Consider the following 19,022-nt stretch of genomic DNA (forward strand, 5'->3'; position numbering starts at 1 on the left):
ATGTAACTCCAAATCAATCACACTTCTGCGAAATCACACTGTCCACTCAGGAAGCAACACTGACTGACAATCAATTTCACATGCTGTTGTGCAAATGGAACAGAAAACAGGTGGAAATTATAGGCAATTAACAGGACACCCCCAATAAAGGAGTTGTTCGGCAGGTGGTGACCACAGACCCCTTCTCAGTTCCTATGCTTCCTGGCTGATGTTTTGGTCGCTTGTGAATGATGGCGGTGCTTTCACTTTAGTGGTAGCATGAGACAGAGTCTACAATGCACACAAGTGGCTCAGGTAGTTCAGCTCATCCAGGATGGCACATACTGTGTCTGTCAGCGTAATGTCCAGAGCATGGAGGCGATACCAGGAGACAGGCCAGTAAATCAGGAGACATGAAGGAGCCCGTAGGAGGGCAACAACCTAGCAGCAGGATTGCTGCCTTCACCTTTATGCAAGGGTGAGCAGGAGGAGCACTGCCAGAGCCCTGCAAAATGACCCCCAAATGTGCATGTGTCCACTAACGGTCAGAAACAGACTCCATAAGGGTGGTATGAGGGCCCGACGTCCACAGGTGGGGGTTGTGCTTACAGCCCAACACCGTGCAGGATGTTTGGCATTTGCCAGAGGACACCAAGATTGGCAAATTCACCACTGGCGCCCTGTGCTCTTCACAGATGAAAGCAGGTTCACATTGAGCACATGTGACAGACGTGACAGAGTCTGGAGATGCTGTGGAGTACATTCTACTGCCTGCAATATCCTCCAGCATGACCGGTTTGGCGGTGGGTCGGTAATGGTGTGGGATGGCATTTCTTTGGGGGGCCGCACAGCCCTCCATGTGCTTGCCAGAGGTAGCCTGACTGACATTAGGTACCGAGATGAGATCCTCAGACCCCTTGTGAGACCACATGCTGGTTCGGTTAGCCCTGGGTTCCTCCTAATGCAAGACAATGCTAGACCTCATGTTGCTGGAGTGTGTCAGCAGTTCCTGCAAGAAGAAGGCATTGATGCTATGGACTGGCCCGCCCGTTCCCCAGACCTGAATCCGATTGACCACATCTGGGACATCATGATCATGTCTCGCTCCATCCACCAATGCCACGTTGCACCACAGACTGTCCAGGAGTTGGCGGATGCTTTAGTCCAGGTCTGGGAGGACATCCCTCAGGAGACCATCTCATCAGGAGCATGCCCAGGCATTGTAGGGAGGTCATACAGACACGTGGAGACCACACACACTACTGAGCCTCATTTTGACTTGTTTTAAGGACATTACATCAAAGTTGGATCAGCCTGTCGTGTGGTTTTCCACTTTGATTTTGAGTGACTCCATTTTCAGACCTCCATGGGTGGATAAATTTGATTTCCATTTATAATTTTTGTGTGATTTTGTTGTCAGCACATTCAACTATGTAAAGTCGAAAGTATTTCATACGATTAGTTCATTCATTCAGATCTAGGATGTGCTATCTTAGTGTTCCCTTTATTTTTTGGAGCAGTGTATTTATTTAATAAAAATGTAACCAAACAACCAACTTTCCTTGACAGTGGGAATTAAGAGTGTCCTTAATCGTCCCTTTCATGCTTCCATATTATACCATTCCTCATATTGATACAGACATTAAGTTGAGAATCTCAGTCTAATTACACAGGATCAAATCAAAATGCCATATAAGTCAATGAGTCAGCTTAAAGGGGTACTCCCGTGGAAAACTTTTTTTTTTAAATCAACTGGTGCCAGAAAGTTAAACAGATTTGTAAATTACTTCTATTAAAAAATCTTTATCCTTCCAATACTTTTTAGGAGCTATATACTACAGAAGAAATGCTTTTCTTTTTGGATTTCTCTGATGTCATGACCACAGTGCTCTCTGCTGACCTCTGCTGTCCATTTTTGGAACTGTCCAGAGCAGGAGAAAATCCCCGTAGCAAACATATGCTGCTCTGGACAGAGTCCTGTTATTTCCCAGTTCCCCAAACTGGCTGTGTTTACATCTGCGTCATCAGTTCTGTTTTCTATTCTGCATTCTCTATTCAGTCACCCGGCAGGGAAAAGCACAAACCCCCTCATGGAATGAATGTGTATGAAATATTATGCAGAACACATATTATAATCACTTGGACAGTTGGATGTTAATAAGCCTAAGGCTAAGTTTCTTGGACAAATGCCAGGAAAAACGCCAATTCTGCCGCATGGCATTTTTTCGGCCAAAAATGCTGCGTCCAGATGTTAGCTGTAAATCAATGAGAAATCGCAAAATTCTTTTTCACTTTGGCGGTTTTTAAATCCTTTTGGCGCTTTTTCACTCTTTTTTGCAGTTTTTCAGCTCCTTGGCGGTTTTCCAAAATTGCAAAATGTTGAGCCACTGGCGATTTTTTTAGTCAAAATCGTGGAGTTTTTATCCCATCTATATTAAAAACGGTTATTTCTGGCCTACAGAGAGCCTCAATAGGGGGTGTAGAACACTTTGCTGTGTTCTAACACGCATATGGAGTGTGCTGGGGTAGTGAAATAATACAGTTATTGAATATGACATTCAGATTACCGGCATCGCTTTTAGAATCACTGCCGCAGAGTGGCACAATGACAGAGCCTGGAGGTGGCATCAGTATGAGAAGACCATATAGTGGCTGAATGACACAGTGTGGAGGTGTTGGCAGCATGAGGAGACCATATAGTGGCTGAATGACACAGCGTGGAGGTGTTGGCAGCATGAGGAGACCATATAGTGGCTGAATGACACAGTGTGGAGGTTTTGGCAGCATAATGAGACCATATAGTGGCTAAATGACACAGCGTGGAGGTGTTGGCAGCATGAGGAGACCATATAGTGGCTAAATGACATAGCGTGGAGGTGTTGGTAGCATGAGGAGACCATATAGTGGCTGAATGACAAAGCTTGGATTTGGCTGATGCATGAGGAGACCATATAATGGCTGAATGACACAGCGTGGAGGTGTTGGCAGTATGAGGAGACCATATAGTGGCTGAATGACACAGCGTGGAGGTGTTGGCAGCATAATGAGACCATATAGTGGCTAAATGACACAGCGTGGAGGTGTTGGCAGCATAATGAGACAATATAGTGGCTAAATGACACAGCGTGGAGGTGTTGGCAGCATGAGGAGACCATATAGTGGCTAAATGACATAGCGGGAGGTGTTGGTAGCATGAGGAGACCATATAGTGGCTGAATGACAAAGCTTGGATTTGGCTGATGCATGAGGAGACCATATAATGGCTGAATGACACAGCGTGGAGGTGTTGGCAGCATGAGGAGACCATATAGTGGCTGAATGACACAGCGTGGAGGTGTTGGCAGCATAATGAGACCATATAGTGGCTAAATGACACAGCGTGGAGGTGTTGGCAGCATGAGGAGACAATATAATGGCTAAATCACACAGCTTGGATGTGGCTGAAGCATGAGGAGACCATATAGTGGCTGAATGACACAGCGTGGAGGTTTTGGCAGCATAATGAGACAATATAGTGGCTAAATGACACAGCGTGGAGGTGTTGGCAGCATGAGGAGACCATATAGTGGCTAAATGACATAGCGGGAGGTGTTGGTAGCATGAGGAGACCATATAGTGGCTGAATGACAAAGCTTGGATTTGGCTGATGCATGAGGAGACCATATAATGGCTGAATGACACAGCGTGGAGGTGTTGGCAGCATGAGGAGACCATATAGTGGCTGAATGACACAGCCAGGAGTTGGGTGAAGCATGAGAAGAGACCATAAAGTGGCTGAATGAGACAGCCTGGAGGTGTTGGCAGCATAAGGAGACCATATAGTGGCTAAATGACACAGCGTGGAGGTGTTGGCAGCATGAGGAGACCATATAGTGGCTAAATGACATAGCGGGAGGTGTTGGTAGCATGAGGAGACCATATAGTGGCTGAATGACAAAGCTTGGATTTGGCTGATGCATGAGGAGACCATATAATGACTGAATGACACAGCGTGGAGGTGTTGGCAGCATGAGGAGACCATATAGTGGCTGAATGACACAGCGTGGAGGTGTTGGCAGCATAATGAGACCATATAGTGGCTAAATGACACAGCGTGGAGGTGTTGGCAGCATGAGGAGACAATATAATGGCTAAATCACACAGCTTGGATGTGGCTGAAGCATGAGGAGACCATATAGTGGCTGAATGACACAGCATGGAAGTGTTGGCAGCATGAGGAGACCATATAGTGGCTAAATGACACAGCATGGAGGTGTTTGCAGCATGAGGAGACCATATAGTGGCCGAATGACACATCGTGGAGGTGTTGGCAGCATGAGGACACCATTTAGTGGCTGAATGACGCAGCATGGAGGTTTTGGCAGCATGAGGAGACCATATAGTGGATAAATGACACAGCGTGGAGGTGTTGGCAGCATGAGGAGACCATATAGTGGCTAAATGACATAGCGTGGAGGTGTTGGTAGCATGAGGAGACCATATAGTGGCTTAATGACAAAGCTTGGATTTGGCTGATGCATGAGGAGACCATACAGTGGCTGAATGACACAGCCAGGAGTTGGGTGAAGCATGAGAAGAGACCATAAAGTGGCTGAATGAGACAGCCTGGAGGTGTTGGCAGCATAAGGAGACCATATAGTGGCTAAATGACACAGCGTGGAGGTGTTGGCAGCATGAGGAGTCCATATAGTGGCTAAATGACATAGCGTGGAGGTGTTGGTAGCATGAGGAGACCATATAGTGGCTAAATGACACAGCGTGGAGGTGTTGGCAGCATGAGGAGACAATATAATGGCTAAATCACACAGCTTGGATGTGGCTGAAGCATGAGGAGACCATACAGTGGCTGAATGACACAGCCAGGAGTTGGGTGAAGCATGAGAAGAGACCATAAAGTGGCTGAATGAGACAGCCTGGAGGTGGCAGCAGCATCAGGAGTCCTGAAAGTGACCCGGTGACAGACTGGTGCAGTGGTGGCAATACAGTACCCGGTGACGACGGTGGGTGAAAAAAGGTCTGATGCGGAGGAATGTTTGTAACTGGGGAGAAGTGCCTTAAATCTGTTTGGCACTATCTATATTTATGAAGTGTTGGTGTGGCACCATGGTCAATCTACTCTCATGCATCAGGCATTGGTGGTTGGAAATCCTGGCTGATCCATGCCTGATTCATCTTCACAAAGGTCAGTCTCTCCACATTTTTCATGGACAGACGAGTTCTCCTTGGGGTGACTATGGCCCCCGCCGCACTAAACACCCGCTCTGATGGCACACTACTGACCGGGCAGGACAGCTTTTCCAGGACAAACTCTGCTAGTTGCGGCCACAAATCAAGTTTGGCAGCACAGACGTCCAGCGTTTCTTCAAGGTGTGTTGGCATGGGCATGTCAAGGTATGCCACCACCTGCTGGTTCAGGCCCTTTCTATGCGGGTGAAAAAAGCTACTCATCAGCGACTGTAGACATGGAGCTGGTACTACTCCTTCACCCCACCCCTCCCCACAGCCATGGCAGTGGAAGGTGAGCGCAGATCTGCGCCCTGAGTCAGACCTGCGAGAGGATGGACGATGGCGCAGATGGGCATTGACCAACTGACTACGTAGGATGCCTCTGTAGTAGGTCACTTTGTCCTCCCTCTCAGTGGGTGTAAAAAAGGTCCCTATTTTGTGGCGGTAGCAAGGGTCCAATAAGGTGGAGATCCAGAAGTCATACCGCTGCCGACTGGTGACAATTCGGCTGTCACTACGCAAGCAAGTGAGCATGCATCGTGCCATTTGTGCAAGTGACTCGGAGGGACTCCCTTCCTCCATCTCCACTGCATACTGCCACGGTGTGTCTGGGTCCTCTGTCTCGCCTTCCTCATAACCCGCTAGCTCCTCTGGCTGCTCCTCCTCTCCTGTCAGATTACTAGAAAAACTGCCCATTTGGCGAAACCTAAAATCCACTGTGACCCTCCCCCTCCTCCTCCAGTTCAGCCCCCACAGGGCCCATGTGGTCGTGAGAGGTGGGCGCCACGTCTCCAGTGCCCTGACCAGCCATCGTTTCCAACACATGTTGTAAGAAATGAAGCAGTGGAATGACGTTGTTCATCCTGTAATCCTGGCGACTTACTAATAATGTGGCTTCCTCAAAGGGATTGAGCAAACGTCAGGTGTCACGTATGAGCTACCACTGGTTCACATTGAAGTTACAGAGGGGAGTACCCCTATCCACTTGGATCATCAAGAAATCTTTGATGGCTTTTCTCTGTTCGTACAGTCAGTCCAACATATGGAGGGTGGAATTCCAATGTGTGGCAACATCACAAATCAGACTATGTTGGGGGATACCATTCTGACGCTGCAGCTCAAGGAAGGTGTGTATGAGTGGCTGAAGTGCATGCAAAGTTTCCTTCCCATTGTTAGGATGTCTTGCAAATGGGGGGAACACTTCAGGAACTGCTTCACAACCAGATTGAACACGTGTGCCATGCAGGGCGCATTGCTCAGCCTTCCCAGTCGCAGCGCATGCAAGATGTTCTTCCCGTTGTCAATCACCATGGTTGCCATTTTCATGCTCCAATTTCTTTACGAATTACTTTGAGCAGTTCCTCCCCTTTGTGACTCTTTTCGCCAAGGCAAACCATGGGAAGAACAGCGTGACACCGCCATGCCCTGCACACATGGTATGCTGAAGGGCCACTGAGACTTGTCTGGGCAGTGGAGGCTGAAGACACGGTGGAGGATGAGGAGGCAGAGTCGCACACTGTCACAGGACCAACGGCCTGAGACCGTGGAGGAGGAAGTGGCGTGACCTGTCCAAGTTGGAATTGTGGCTGTGCAGGAACCACACTTACCCAGTGAGCCGTAAAGGACATGTATTGTCCCTGGCCATAGTTACAGCTCCAGACATCAGCGCTGCCGTGCACTTTGGCACACACCGACAGGCTCAAGGACTGGCCCACCTTCTCTTCCACAAAATTGTGCAGGGTTGGTACTGCCTTCTTCGAAAATATATGATGGCTTGGTACTCTCCACCTTGGCTCGGCACAAACATCAATTCTCTGAAAGATGCAGAGTCCACCACTTGAAAAGAAAGGGAGTGCAGCACAAGCAACTTGGACAGAAGCATATTAAGCTTCTGCACCGTAGGATGAGTGGGCACATACTGTTGTCTCTTGGACATGGCTTTGCCGATGGATTGTTGGCGGAATGGCTGACTAAAAGTAGGAGGAGCAGGAGCATCTGGAGCGACAGAAGGAGGATATGACACACATCTCCCTTCAGCCGAGGTGGTGGAGCCTTGGCTGGCTGAAAGAGGGAGCGGCATGCCACTGGGTGATGCAGCAGGCTGGACCACTACATCGGAGCCACGGTTCTCCCAGGCCACTTTATGGTGGCAAAGCATATGTTGACGCAGCGTCATGCTGCCAACATTGGGACCCTGGCCACGCTTCACCTTCTGCCAACATATCTTGCATGTGGCTATGTGAACCTCCTCCGGATGCTTGATGAAAAACTACCACACCACTGAGTAGCTGATTTTCCCACCAACAGTCCGCACTAATTGACTGCTACTGCTGCCGTCTCCAGGAACCCCTGTTCCACTACCTCCCGGGAAGGTAGGCTGCCGCAAAGAAGGTGGTCTCCCCCGGGCACGTTTGGCTCCAGAATTTCCACTTCTGCCACCATGCTGACTGCCAACCATGCTACCACCTTGTTGGCTCAGCTGCTGCCTCACGGGCAACCTGCAACTCTCTTCTACTGATGATGATGAAGCCCCTTCTGCACCCGACTCCCAATTGCGATCAGCTTCATCATCATCAACAAGTGTCTGCACGTCACTGATGTCCTCCTCAGGTCCCTCAACAGTGTCTGCTTCAGGACCCTGAACCCTGGCAACACTGCCTCCCACATCACTCTCCTCATCACCACTTGCCTGCCTAGCAAAGGAAGCAGCGGATGTCTCCTCCACTTGTTGGCTGGGCAGTAGCTGCTGACTGTCCTCTATTAGATTTTCCTCAGTGAATAGTGGAGCTAAACCCACAGCATAAGATACTTCTTTAGGGGAGGGAACAGCATAGGACAGAGGCAATGGGAGGACAGGGACTGCTCCCGGGCCATGCCAACTGAGGGTTGTGTCTGAGGAACCCACCAACTGTTGACTGGGGGTATCAGATGTCACTTGTGATGAAGTGGATGACCATGTTTACCAATCGATGACGGCAGATGGGTTGCTGATCGAGACACGACCACTAGCTGATACCGGGAGCTCAGGCCTCTTGCTGCGACTCCTGCTGCCACTCGCCCCTAGTCTGCTGTGACCTCTGCCTGATGAATTTAGGCTTCTACCACTCCTCTGTGCATGTCCTGGCACTTCTCTGCCTGACATACAGTACTTAGTGCGTATATGAGGGGAATACAATACACTTCACTACGCTTAAAACTGAACAGCAGTAGGTGTGTACTTTTGCCTGGACTTTCACAGTATCTAGGCCCTTGACAGATTAACAGGTACAAAGTTGTACACACTTAGATGTAGGTATATGGTATGCACTGATGAGGGCAGAAAAAGGAGCTACAGTACACTTAAAAAAGTATCTGAGTAAACACACCAACCGGTAAGTACTTTTGCCTGGACTTTCACAGTATCTAGGCCCTTGACAGATTAACAGGTTTAAAATAGTAAACTACTTAGATGTAGGTATATGGTATGCACTTCTGAGGGCAGAAAAATGTGGTACAGTACGCTTAATAAATGTATTGGAGTAATACACCAGCCGGTAATTATTTTCGGCGGTCCTTTCACAGTATCTAGGCCCTTGACAGATTAACAGGCACAAAATAGTACACCCCTTAGATTTAGGTATGTGTTATGTACTTATGAGGGCAGAAAAATGCGGTACAGTACGCTTAAAAAAACATTTGAGTTAAACACCAGCAGGTGATTACTTTTGCCTGGACTTTCACAGTATCTAGCCCCTTGACAGATTAACAGGTACAAAATGGTACACTACTTAGATGTAGGTATGTAGTATGCACTTATGAGGGCAGAAAAATGTGCTACTGTACGCTTCAAAAATTATTTGAGTAAAACACCAGCCGGTGATTACTTTTGGCTGTCCTTTCACAGAGTGTTGGCCCTTGCACAAAATTGTACACCACTTAGATGTAGGTATGTGGTATGCACTTATGGGGGCAGAAAAATGTGCTACTGTACACTTAAAAAAACATATTTTCGTAATACACCAGCCGGTGATTACTTTTGCCTGGACTTTCACAGTATCTAGGCTCGGTGGAAAACTTTCTTTTTTTTTTAATCAAATGGTGCCAGAAAGTTAAACAGATTTGTAAATTACTTCTATTAAAAAATCTTAATCCTTCCAGTACTTATTAGCTGCTGAATACTACAGAGGAAATTATTTTCTTTTTGGAACACAGAGCTCTCTGCTGACATCATGACCACAGTGCTCTCTGCTGACACCTCTGTCCATTTTAAGAACTGTCCAGAGTAGGAGCAAATCCCCATAGAAAACTGCTCTGGACAGTTCCTAAAATGGACAGTTCCTAAAATGGAGAGGTCAGCAGAGAGCACTGTGGTCATGATGTCAGCAGAGAGCACTGTGTTCCAAAAAGAAAATAATTTCCTCTGTAGTATTCAGCAGCTAATAAGTACTGGAAGGATTAAGAATTTTTAATACAAGTAATTTACAAATCTGTTTAACTTTCTGGCACCAGTTGATTAAAAAAAAAAAAGTTTTCCACTGGAGGTACAAAATAGTACACTACGTAGATGTACGTATGTGGGATGCACATATGAGGGCAGAAAAATGCGGTACAGTATGCTTAAAAAAAACATATTTTTGCACAACACCAGCAGTACACAACAGTGTTGCAGCACAAAAAAGCTGTGTACTAAACACAAAATTGCACTCTGGGTATTATACCGACTACAGACTAGTATAACCAGCAGATGATTTGTTGTGAAACAAAGACACAGAATTGCCCTGAAAAAGTATTCCTGCCTCTTTTGCTGAGGTTTATGAAGTTGATGCAGCTTTTTAAAATGTATGAGGCAACACACAGCTCTCTGTCCCTCTCTGTAATACAATGCTGAAGAAATTAACTGGAAGGTTAATGGCTGCAGTAAAAATCATTTTCAGTGAAAAAAAAACACTGCACTCTGTCCACCAGAACGCTGATGTGACTAGGATGTGAAACGCTGCTGGAATGAGCTTTTCTGTGTAACACACACAGTGATGTCCGTCCTATCTCTATTCAGTGTAATGAATGATATGATGAGCTGCAAAATGGCCGTCGAATATATAGGGCTGTGACATCACAGGTGTGACTGGCTGCTGATAGGCTGCATCCTGCATGTGATTCAGGGTCATTCCGCCTACTTCCCTTCCTGCCTTGCCTTCCCGCCTTCCCAACATTCCTTGACCCATTTACTGACATGTGGATCCGCCATTTTAGATGCCCAGGAGCCTGGACCACAGTAAATGGAGTTTAATGAAGCGATTCGTGCAATAGAATTGCGTCGATATTCACATTCGTGGCAGTTTTCCAAAAAATGGCAGAAAGAAAACTTGCGTGGAAATTTAGCCTTTATGGATAGAATGTTAATCCAGGGATTAATTCTGATTGCTATATTCGATTCACAAAGGAATTTTTTATCCGTTATGGGGCAATTGACATCAGCCTCATAGGGAATTTTTGCCTTCCTCTGGATCAACACAGTAGGGTTATAGGTTGAACTTGATGAGCTCTTCTATTTTTCCAACGTTTTAAAGTATGTTACTATGTAACAATAGCAGCATTGCTACTAATAGAATCGTGAATTTTCTGTGCACCTGCGGGCGTGGTGAGCTGAAATCAATTTTATGGCTATTTTCTAGTAAATTGCTTCACATTTGCATGGCATTTCAATAACAGGGAAGGACTGCCAAAGATAAAAACACCATTTAAATATATTAGCCAAAGTGGCAGCTGGTTTGTTCCCACCATAATAATCAGGTATATGTGGGAATAAGAACAGGTGTACAAGCGACTCTAGCCAATCCCAGAATCCGCTCATTGCAGTCTGCGGAGGAAGATCATTATATATACAGCATTTCGATTGTTGACATTCTAACAGTTCCAAAATGAAGGGTGTTCTGGCATTACTTGCCTTGGTGGCAGCTGTCACCAGCTTGGAGAATTTCAGCGGGTAAGTGAAGTATCTCTAGATTTCTGTTGACTCATTCTATTATTGTGATAAATGTAAAGTACTTGTGTCATGTTTTCTATGCTATACTCAAGCAATGACTTAATGTGGGATTGCATAAAGCAGATTGTAATATGTTCATATACTGACATATGTATTAACAAAGCTGTATAGTAAAGTGAGCTAGAATTACTGACAGGATGACTATGAATGACTATTCTAAAATCATGTAACAGGTTTAATGCAGAGAATAGAAAAGAGAAGTAAATTGACTAATTAGGGGGAAAATTGATCAAAACATGTAGAGGAAGAGGGGTGCAGTTGCCCATAGCAACTAATCAGATCGCTCCTTTCATTTTTCGCAGGCCTCTTTAAAAATTAAATGTGAAATCTGATTGGTTGCTATGGGCAACTGCACAACTCTTCCTCTGCATAGATTTAAAAAAAATCTCCCCCTATATTTCTTACATAGTGGGTTGTATTTGAGGTATTTGCCGTTAGTCCTAGGGGCACCACATTATTGCAGCCCTTACACTTGTGATCTCGTAGGAATTGCAGCTCTAAACATGAAATTTCACTTTTGAGCAGGACAGTAGTTGATAAAGCAGATCCCCTTAATTGGATTGCTTGGAATCTTCTCTGTTTGACTGTCTATGTGATCTGTAACATATTTGTATATCTCTTTATTTACCAAAAAATGACTCCTTACCCAGAAAAAATTCTAAAGACTTGGCTACTAGGTATCTCACTTCCCTGCAAACTACTTTCCACTGCTTGTTGTTAGAAGAATTCTGCATATCTAGCAGCAGAGACACCAAGATGTAACACAGCTAGTGCTGTGTGCAGGAGAGAACCTGCATGTAATCTGAGCCTGTCTGCCTCCCCTAGAGTGTCCACACTGACAGTATCAAAGGTAAATCAAGGTTTTTCCTTTAAATCTCTGATGACCTATAAAGTTCTAGGAAGCTTTTTCTTATGTAGCTTGTCATCAACATCAGCAGAAGTTCACTGCTTAAAGCAGGGCTGCTCATGTGATGTAACCCCCACCCTACCTTGCCATAATACTTTCCCCCTCCCTTTATCTTGTCATCACCACTATCAGCAGCAGCAGTTCACTGCTTAAACCAGGGCTGCTTTTGTGGTACAACCCCTGCCTTGCTATCATACTGTTGCAGTAAATTATCCCTCACAACAGTGCCAGCCTGTTCAGTCCAGAGCACTTTCTCCAGCACCATGTCATGGAATAGCAGAGAAGAGTAGTTGCTGTCCAGTGATTAGACAGAGAAGTAAGGGTAAAGTAGTGGAAGTGAGAATACTGCTGGCAAATGGCCCAGATATGGTCCTGCCCCAGAAATATAACATAACCAGGATGAAGGTAACAAAAGGAAGAATGTAACAAAACCATGCACATTTTAAAACACTTTCGAAATGACAGTTATGCTTTAGGACTATTAAAACTAATACTTTATTATTCTCTAATCTCTACAGACAACAAGTCCTGCGAATTCTCCCTGCTGATGAGGAACAGGTGAACTTGGTTCGGGAGCTGGAAAACTATGAAGATCTGCAGGTAACAAAGTTACAAAGTTGAAATTCTAGATTCCTTAATACATAGAATCTCTGGATTTCTAGATCCCCTTCTTTGTTCTAGACGAAGAGTATGCTTCCTTGTTATACAGTCTTATATAAATAGATCTTAGAAGAGATCTCTGTAAAGACATTAGATATATTTATACATAATTATTAAGTCACCCATCAGCCATGTTTATTCTTTTATCTAAATAACCTTAATTTTCATTACATTCCCCAATGCATCACTGTGTAACATTAAAATAACCTCATAAGGAGACAGTAGTGTTACTAATGCAAATAATTGGTTAATTCAGAGAATGTCACATGCAGCTTATAATCAGTTCTGTCAAAACTTTTTTCGCAGCTGCTCCATACTTATACGTTGGGGCACCTCACTAGTGGGAAGCATTGATACAGTGTAAATAGTAAATAAGTAACCATTGTATAATGGCATTAATAATGTTAGTTTTAGAAAAAGTGATGGTTGATGGCCCAAGGTAAAACCTTTATTCTGATTCCCAACAGACATTTTCATTCTAATCCCAACAGACATTTATATTTTACCCTTACCCTGCAAATTTTTACTCCAATGCCTCACAGCAAGATGCCCGTCTTAATAAATCACTCCCATGTGGTTCGGAGATCTTTTTAGGATTTTATCAGGTGTTTTGTGAAATTACAGTAAAACAGAGATGCTGGCATTTTACTTACATACAATTGCTGTATTAACCCATTAATGTTTTGTTTTACAGCTGGATTTCTGGCAGGGACCCACCAAACCTGAGAAATTTGTTGACATTCGTGTACCATTCTTCAGTCTTCAGGATGTTAAGGTCTACCTTGAGTCTCACAATATCCAGTACAGCATCATGATCAAAGATCTGCAGGTGGGTGGCAGCAAATAATTATTGCTCTTTGTTTCTTCTTTAGAGCAATGAGTCAAGTATGAAAATGTTAAATCCAGCTGTTTACATATTCTTAAAGGGGTTATCTGGTAGGAGGAAGGGGGGGGGGGTATGGAAGAATGCCCATTATATTATTACAGTATATAAGAAAAATAAACCTTAACGTACCTTCAGCGCTCCCGTGGTGCCTCCAGTTTCCTGCTCCGGTGCCTGGGTGTGGTCCTCTTCCTGAGAGAAAACATGACAACATGCTTGGTGTGACATCAGGGCCCAGAGTGTTATACTGCTGCTCAGCCAATCACTGGCTGAGGTGGGACATCACTGCAGTCAATGATTGGCTGAGCGGCAGTATGGCACTCTGGGCCCCTACATCACTCCAGGCCCAAGTGTTATGCTTTCTCTCAAAAAGACCAGAGAAGGAGACCAGAGTCACTGATGTAGTGCTGGAGGAATAGGGGTTTATTATAGAGTAGGAGGAGCTGATTAAATTGATACAGATTTTTGTGGTAAAAGTTTCAATATAACTTGTAACTTATTGACTGAAATCCCAGCTCGTTCTGAGCTTAGATGGCCTGTGGGCAGTCTTATCAATAGTAACTGGACATATAGAGACTGCTGTCAATCGCTAAGTAAGCTGCCCCTGGAAGCATATTAAACGAATAAATTACTAGCTCTACCAAATTTTTTTCATACATATATATATATACAGATGTTAGATAGCAATTATGTGGGGGAATGTATAACGCAAACCACCTTCAATGATAGATATGTTTGCCTTTTTTTTAACAGGCCTTGTTAGATGAAGAAAGGAGAGATATGAAAATTGGACGTTCCATGGAAAATGCCCGTTCTACTAACGCATTTAATTTTGCCACATACCACACCTTTGATGAAGTAAGAGATAATGCATATCAGTACAATACTACAGCCCTTATGCAAATGCTCATATAAACAATATTTGTGAAGCGGTAGGAGCATAATAATCAATACAGTATACATTATTTTATTTATTTATTTATTTAGTTATTCATTTATTTTTTAACTTGTTTTATTAAAAAGTGAGAGACGGCATGAGACAGCATTGACCTAAAAATATATGGGGAATACCACCAAAGTACAATACCTGTAAGGAATTTGGCTGGACATTTCTATTTGTATAGACTACATACTCAAAGGAAATCATTAACTAACTGTTTCCACTCTGAAATGGTAGGAGTCCTCTAGTCCATCCATAATAGAGTAAATGCCTTTTTGGCCAGGTATAAGGTCTTTTGCAAGAGAACATGAATGTGATGCTGCCACATTTCTTCTAAAAGAACCCCAAATAGACATACTAGAGGGTCGTAATGGACAGATGTATCTAGTAGGGTAGATAGAAAGTCTACAATAGCTCCCAAAAATAAAAATGAAATAAGCATGCCCAAATCAAATGCCAGAAATCAGCTTTTGGACGTTGTCATCTATGGTATGCATCAGAAGGCATATGTCTTATTTTGTGCAGATGAGAGAAAGCTATGATGTATAATGTACAGCTAAATCAGCTTGTTATTAGTGACCGGAGAGACAATATCAGAATAATCCTCTTACGAGCCATAAGGGATGCATGCCATTCAATAGACATCCACCAATGTAGAGGTTCTGTAAATCTTAGCCCTAGTAGGATAGATTATAGATAGATATAGGATACATTGTAGGCAGCAGAACAATGTAATGCTTGTATTTTATGTGTTCACAGATTAACAACTTTATTGACAACTTGGTGGCTGAAAATCCCAGTCTTGTGAGCAAAGTTGTGATTGGCAGAAGCTATGAGGGTCGCCCACTGAATGTTCTGAAGGTAAATTTAATTTATAGTTTGCGGCACATAAGTATTATTGTTTGCACCAATTTCACCTTCATATCATTGTGTCTCAGCCTCTCAATGACACCTTTTGTTTTTTGTTTTTTCTTAACAATTTATACCAGTTTTTTTGTGCACAGCCAAATACTGAAGTGTACATGCAGTTTAAATATCTTGGAAACATACTATTTTAAGACATTAAGAATTTTGAACTTTATTTATGTGCTCTATAATTAAAGTTATAGTGGTAGAGCACACAAGTTGATGACCTTCCCAAAAAGAGTAATTATATTAAGAGAGCTCAGGCATTATATAGGGCAGTGTTTCCCAACCCAGTCCTCAAGGCACACCAACATTCCAGGTTTTTTCAGTTACTCCATTGGAATAGAACAGGGAAAAATTAAAATCCTGGACTGTTGGTGTGCCTTGAGGACTGGGTTGGGAAACACTGATATAGAGCATGAAGGAGTACTAAGTTAAGAACATCATTAAATAACATATAACATTATGTATGGATCAACCAAAATCATATAAAAGCACAAAGTATGGATCAACTAACTATGGTGATTATTAAAGGGGCACTGTAAGAGATAAAAACTCTTTATATGTTGTACATCTTGGCAAAGCAATAGTTCTTCTAATATACTTCTATAAAAAAAATGTTCACATTTTATTAAACAAAACTGCCTTTGAAAATTCCACCATTAGGGGTCCCCCCATACCACCTGGGACACTGATGAGTCCCACAGCAGCATGAGTGTGTCCTGGAGACGAGAGGGTCATGGACACGAGATGGCTGATTGACAAGGCTGCAGGAGAAACACAGCTTGCAGCAACACTTCTGTAACACAGAGTTTTACCAAACATGTGCCTCCAGCTGTTGCTAAACTACAACTCCAAGCATGCCTGGATAGTCAAAGAATGTCTGGCATGCTGGGAGTTGTTGTTTTGCAAAAGCTGTAGGCACACAGCTAAAGGCAACACTGCTGTAAAAAAAGAGTTATCCAAACACTGTACCTCCAACTATTACAAAATTACAAGTTCCAGCATTACAGGGCTGCCTAAGGAGGACACACATGAATGACATAGGAAGATATAAGTTATACACTCACCATATTTTATTTGATGGTAGAGTACCAGCAATCTCCACTAATCATTGTGTGTGTGTGTGTGTGTGTGTTTGTGTACCGCATAAAACCAGAGGGGAAAGGGTTACAGAGCAGGGTTGCCATGCTCCTCCAAGAGCAGTGAGTCAGCAGAGTGAGGGAGGGGGAGGATTCATCACAGTGCAGGCAAGAGAAGGACACGCCCCTCCCTTTGAGACAATTGAAAAGACATTGAGGATCTGTAATATACTATTTTTTGTGAGATATGAGTGATAGAGACAGGATGAGGTATTGCGTAACATATAACAGTCTTTTTTTTGTGGGATCTGACAGGTACGCTTTAAGTTAAATCTGTATTCCATTTTCTGTTCTAGTTTAGCACTGGCGCTAACCGCCCAGCTTTCTGGATTGATACTGGAATTCACTCTCGTGAGTGGGTTACTCAGGCCAGCGGTCTGTGGTTTGCTAAGAAGGTATGAAATCATAATCTCTTACTTTAATAGTGGGTTAATGGCTATTAGAAGAAAACATGTTTTATATTTTATGTATCAGGGAATTTATTTGTTTGAACATTTATGTGTCTTAGTAATTGGGCATTAATAACAAACAAGAAAAACATTAAGGATAATTAAACATACATATCTGATAAAATCAGACATTCTTCAAGTAGACATACATGCTCTTTTGTATTTATTGCAGATTGTTACAGATTATGGACGTGACCCATCTCTTACTGCCACCCTGAACAGTTTGGACATCTTCTTGGAAATTGTGACCAACCCTGATGGCTATGTTTTCTCCCATACCTCAGTAAGTATTTCTAACTTAGTTACAATGAAGATGTAATGTGCTTAATGTCTTCCTTTCTTACATTTTACACCTCTTTATAGCAGTCTCGTTTGAGATATCCAATTAAGCTCTTCACTTGTTATCTTGTTAACAGAACCGTATGTGGCGTAAGACCAGATCTCCCAATGCTGGCTCCACATGTATTGGAACTGACCCTAACAGAAACTGGGATGCTGGTTTTGGAGGTAACAATGCTCAGATGTTACATGTCACATTCTTGTTAGGAATATACCTAAATCCCTAATATAATTAATTAAATTATACCTTGTTATTGATATCTAGGTGGTGGATCCAGCTCAAACCCTTGCACTGAGACCTACAGAGGACGTGCTGCTCATTCTGAATCAGAAGTTAAGGCTATTGTTGACTTTGTGAAGAGCCATGGCAAAATCAAGGGATTTGTTTCCATCCACAGTTATTCCCAGATGCTCCTCTACCCATATGGCTACACTACTGCTCGTGTCCCAGATAGCGCTGAATTGGTACATAGTTGATACATTTTATTACTGGTTATAGTAAAAAAAAAAACTGTTTGTATATAAATAAATGGCAACCTTACTAGGTATCAATAATTGTTATTATTATAATAATCTTATTTTACCTTTTTGTATACAGGACAATGTTTCTAGAGCAGCAGTTAATGCATTGACATCACTGTATGGAACAAAATATACATATGGAAGCATTATTTCCACCATATGTAAGTACTGCTTTTACTCAGTTTACATTTTCATTGCTACTACTAAAAATATATTGGAAATCTGCTCCTATCAGTGGGTTTGTCTCAAGAAGGTCAGCTGTTGTCAGTAGGGGAAACACATATGGCTATACATGGAGAACATTCAAATGGCTGTCCATGCTATGCATGAATGGGCCAGGTTAAATAGATAAGGGAGCAGAATTGCTCTTTTTCTGTCTAGTTTAGAGAGGAAAGTCAGAGCAGGGGGGCCCTAACTCTATGATGTCCTTGTGGCCTCATATTTAATATAAAACTATAATCAATAGTGTTCCATAGTAAGCATAACTGTTCTTGCAACCAAAAAACTAAGGTCACTTAAAGAGGATGGATTAGTTATTATGCTATGGAAATGTACTTCTAAATGCTGTTCATCCTCATGTTTGTTATCATTAACCACTGAAAATTCTTGTTTCATAGACCAAGCCAGTGGAGGTACCATTGACTGGACCTACAACCAGGGAATCAAATACTCTTATAGCTTTGAGCTTCGTGATACTGGCCGTTATGGTTTTGCCCTGCCAGCCAACCAGATTATCCCAACTGCTGAGGAGACCTGGCTGGCCCTTACTGTACTCATCGAACATACTCGTGATAACCTCTATTAAGTAATAAATCTTAATATGCAATAAAGATAATTTCTAATACTAAACAAATTTGTCTGTGTGCCTAAACCTGCATAGTTTTATAACCTCATCCCTTTAAAGTGGTGACAAGGTCATTTCAGTGCTCTCACTGCTGTTATTGAGCTTCTGAGTGTCAGAGCTATTTCTCATTCTTCCAATTTTTAGGGGCAGGACCATAGCTGTTTTTTTTTCCCATCAGTACTCATACCTGGGCTTCTTTTCCC

The 19,022-nt window shown here is 43.2% G+C and overlaps 1 protein-coding gene across 1 annotated transcript; it reads left to right on the plus strand.

The window, feature by feature from the left end:
- Positions 1-10,900: 10,900 nt before the first annotated feature.
- Positions 10,901-18,800, plus strand: LOC130366959 (carboxypeptidase A1-like). The gene is made up of 11 exons (XM_056569334.1): positions 10,901-11,167; positions 12,653-12,734; positions 13,489-13,623; positions 14,431-14,535; positions 15,377-15,478; positions 16,962-17,060; positions 17,287-17,397; positions 17,531-17,621; positions 17,719-17,918; positions 18,052-18,136; positions 18,593-18,800. The coding sequence occupies exons 1-11, from the start codon at positions 11,103-11,105 to the stop codon at positions 18,778-18,780; spliced, it is 1,263 nt and encodes a 420-aa protein (XP_056425309.1). The 5' UTR covers positions 10,901-11,102; the 3' UTR covers positions 18,781-18,800.
- The last annotated feature ends 222 nt before the right edge of the window (positions 18,801-19,022 follow it).

This window comes from Hyla sarda, chromosome 4 (assembly GCF_029499605.1).
Source record: "Hyla sarda isolate aHylSar1 chromosome 4, aHylSar1.hap1, whole genome shotgun sequence".
Classification (NCBI taxonomy): domain Eukaryota; kingdom Metazoa; phylum Chordata; class Amphibia; order Anura; family Hylidae; genus Hyla; species Hyla sarda.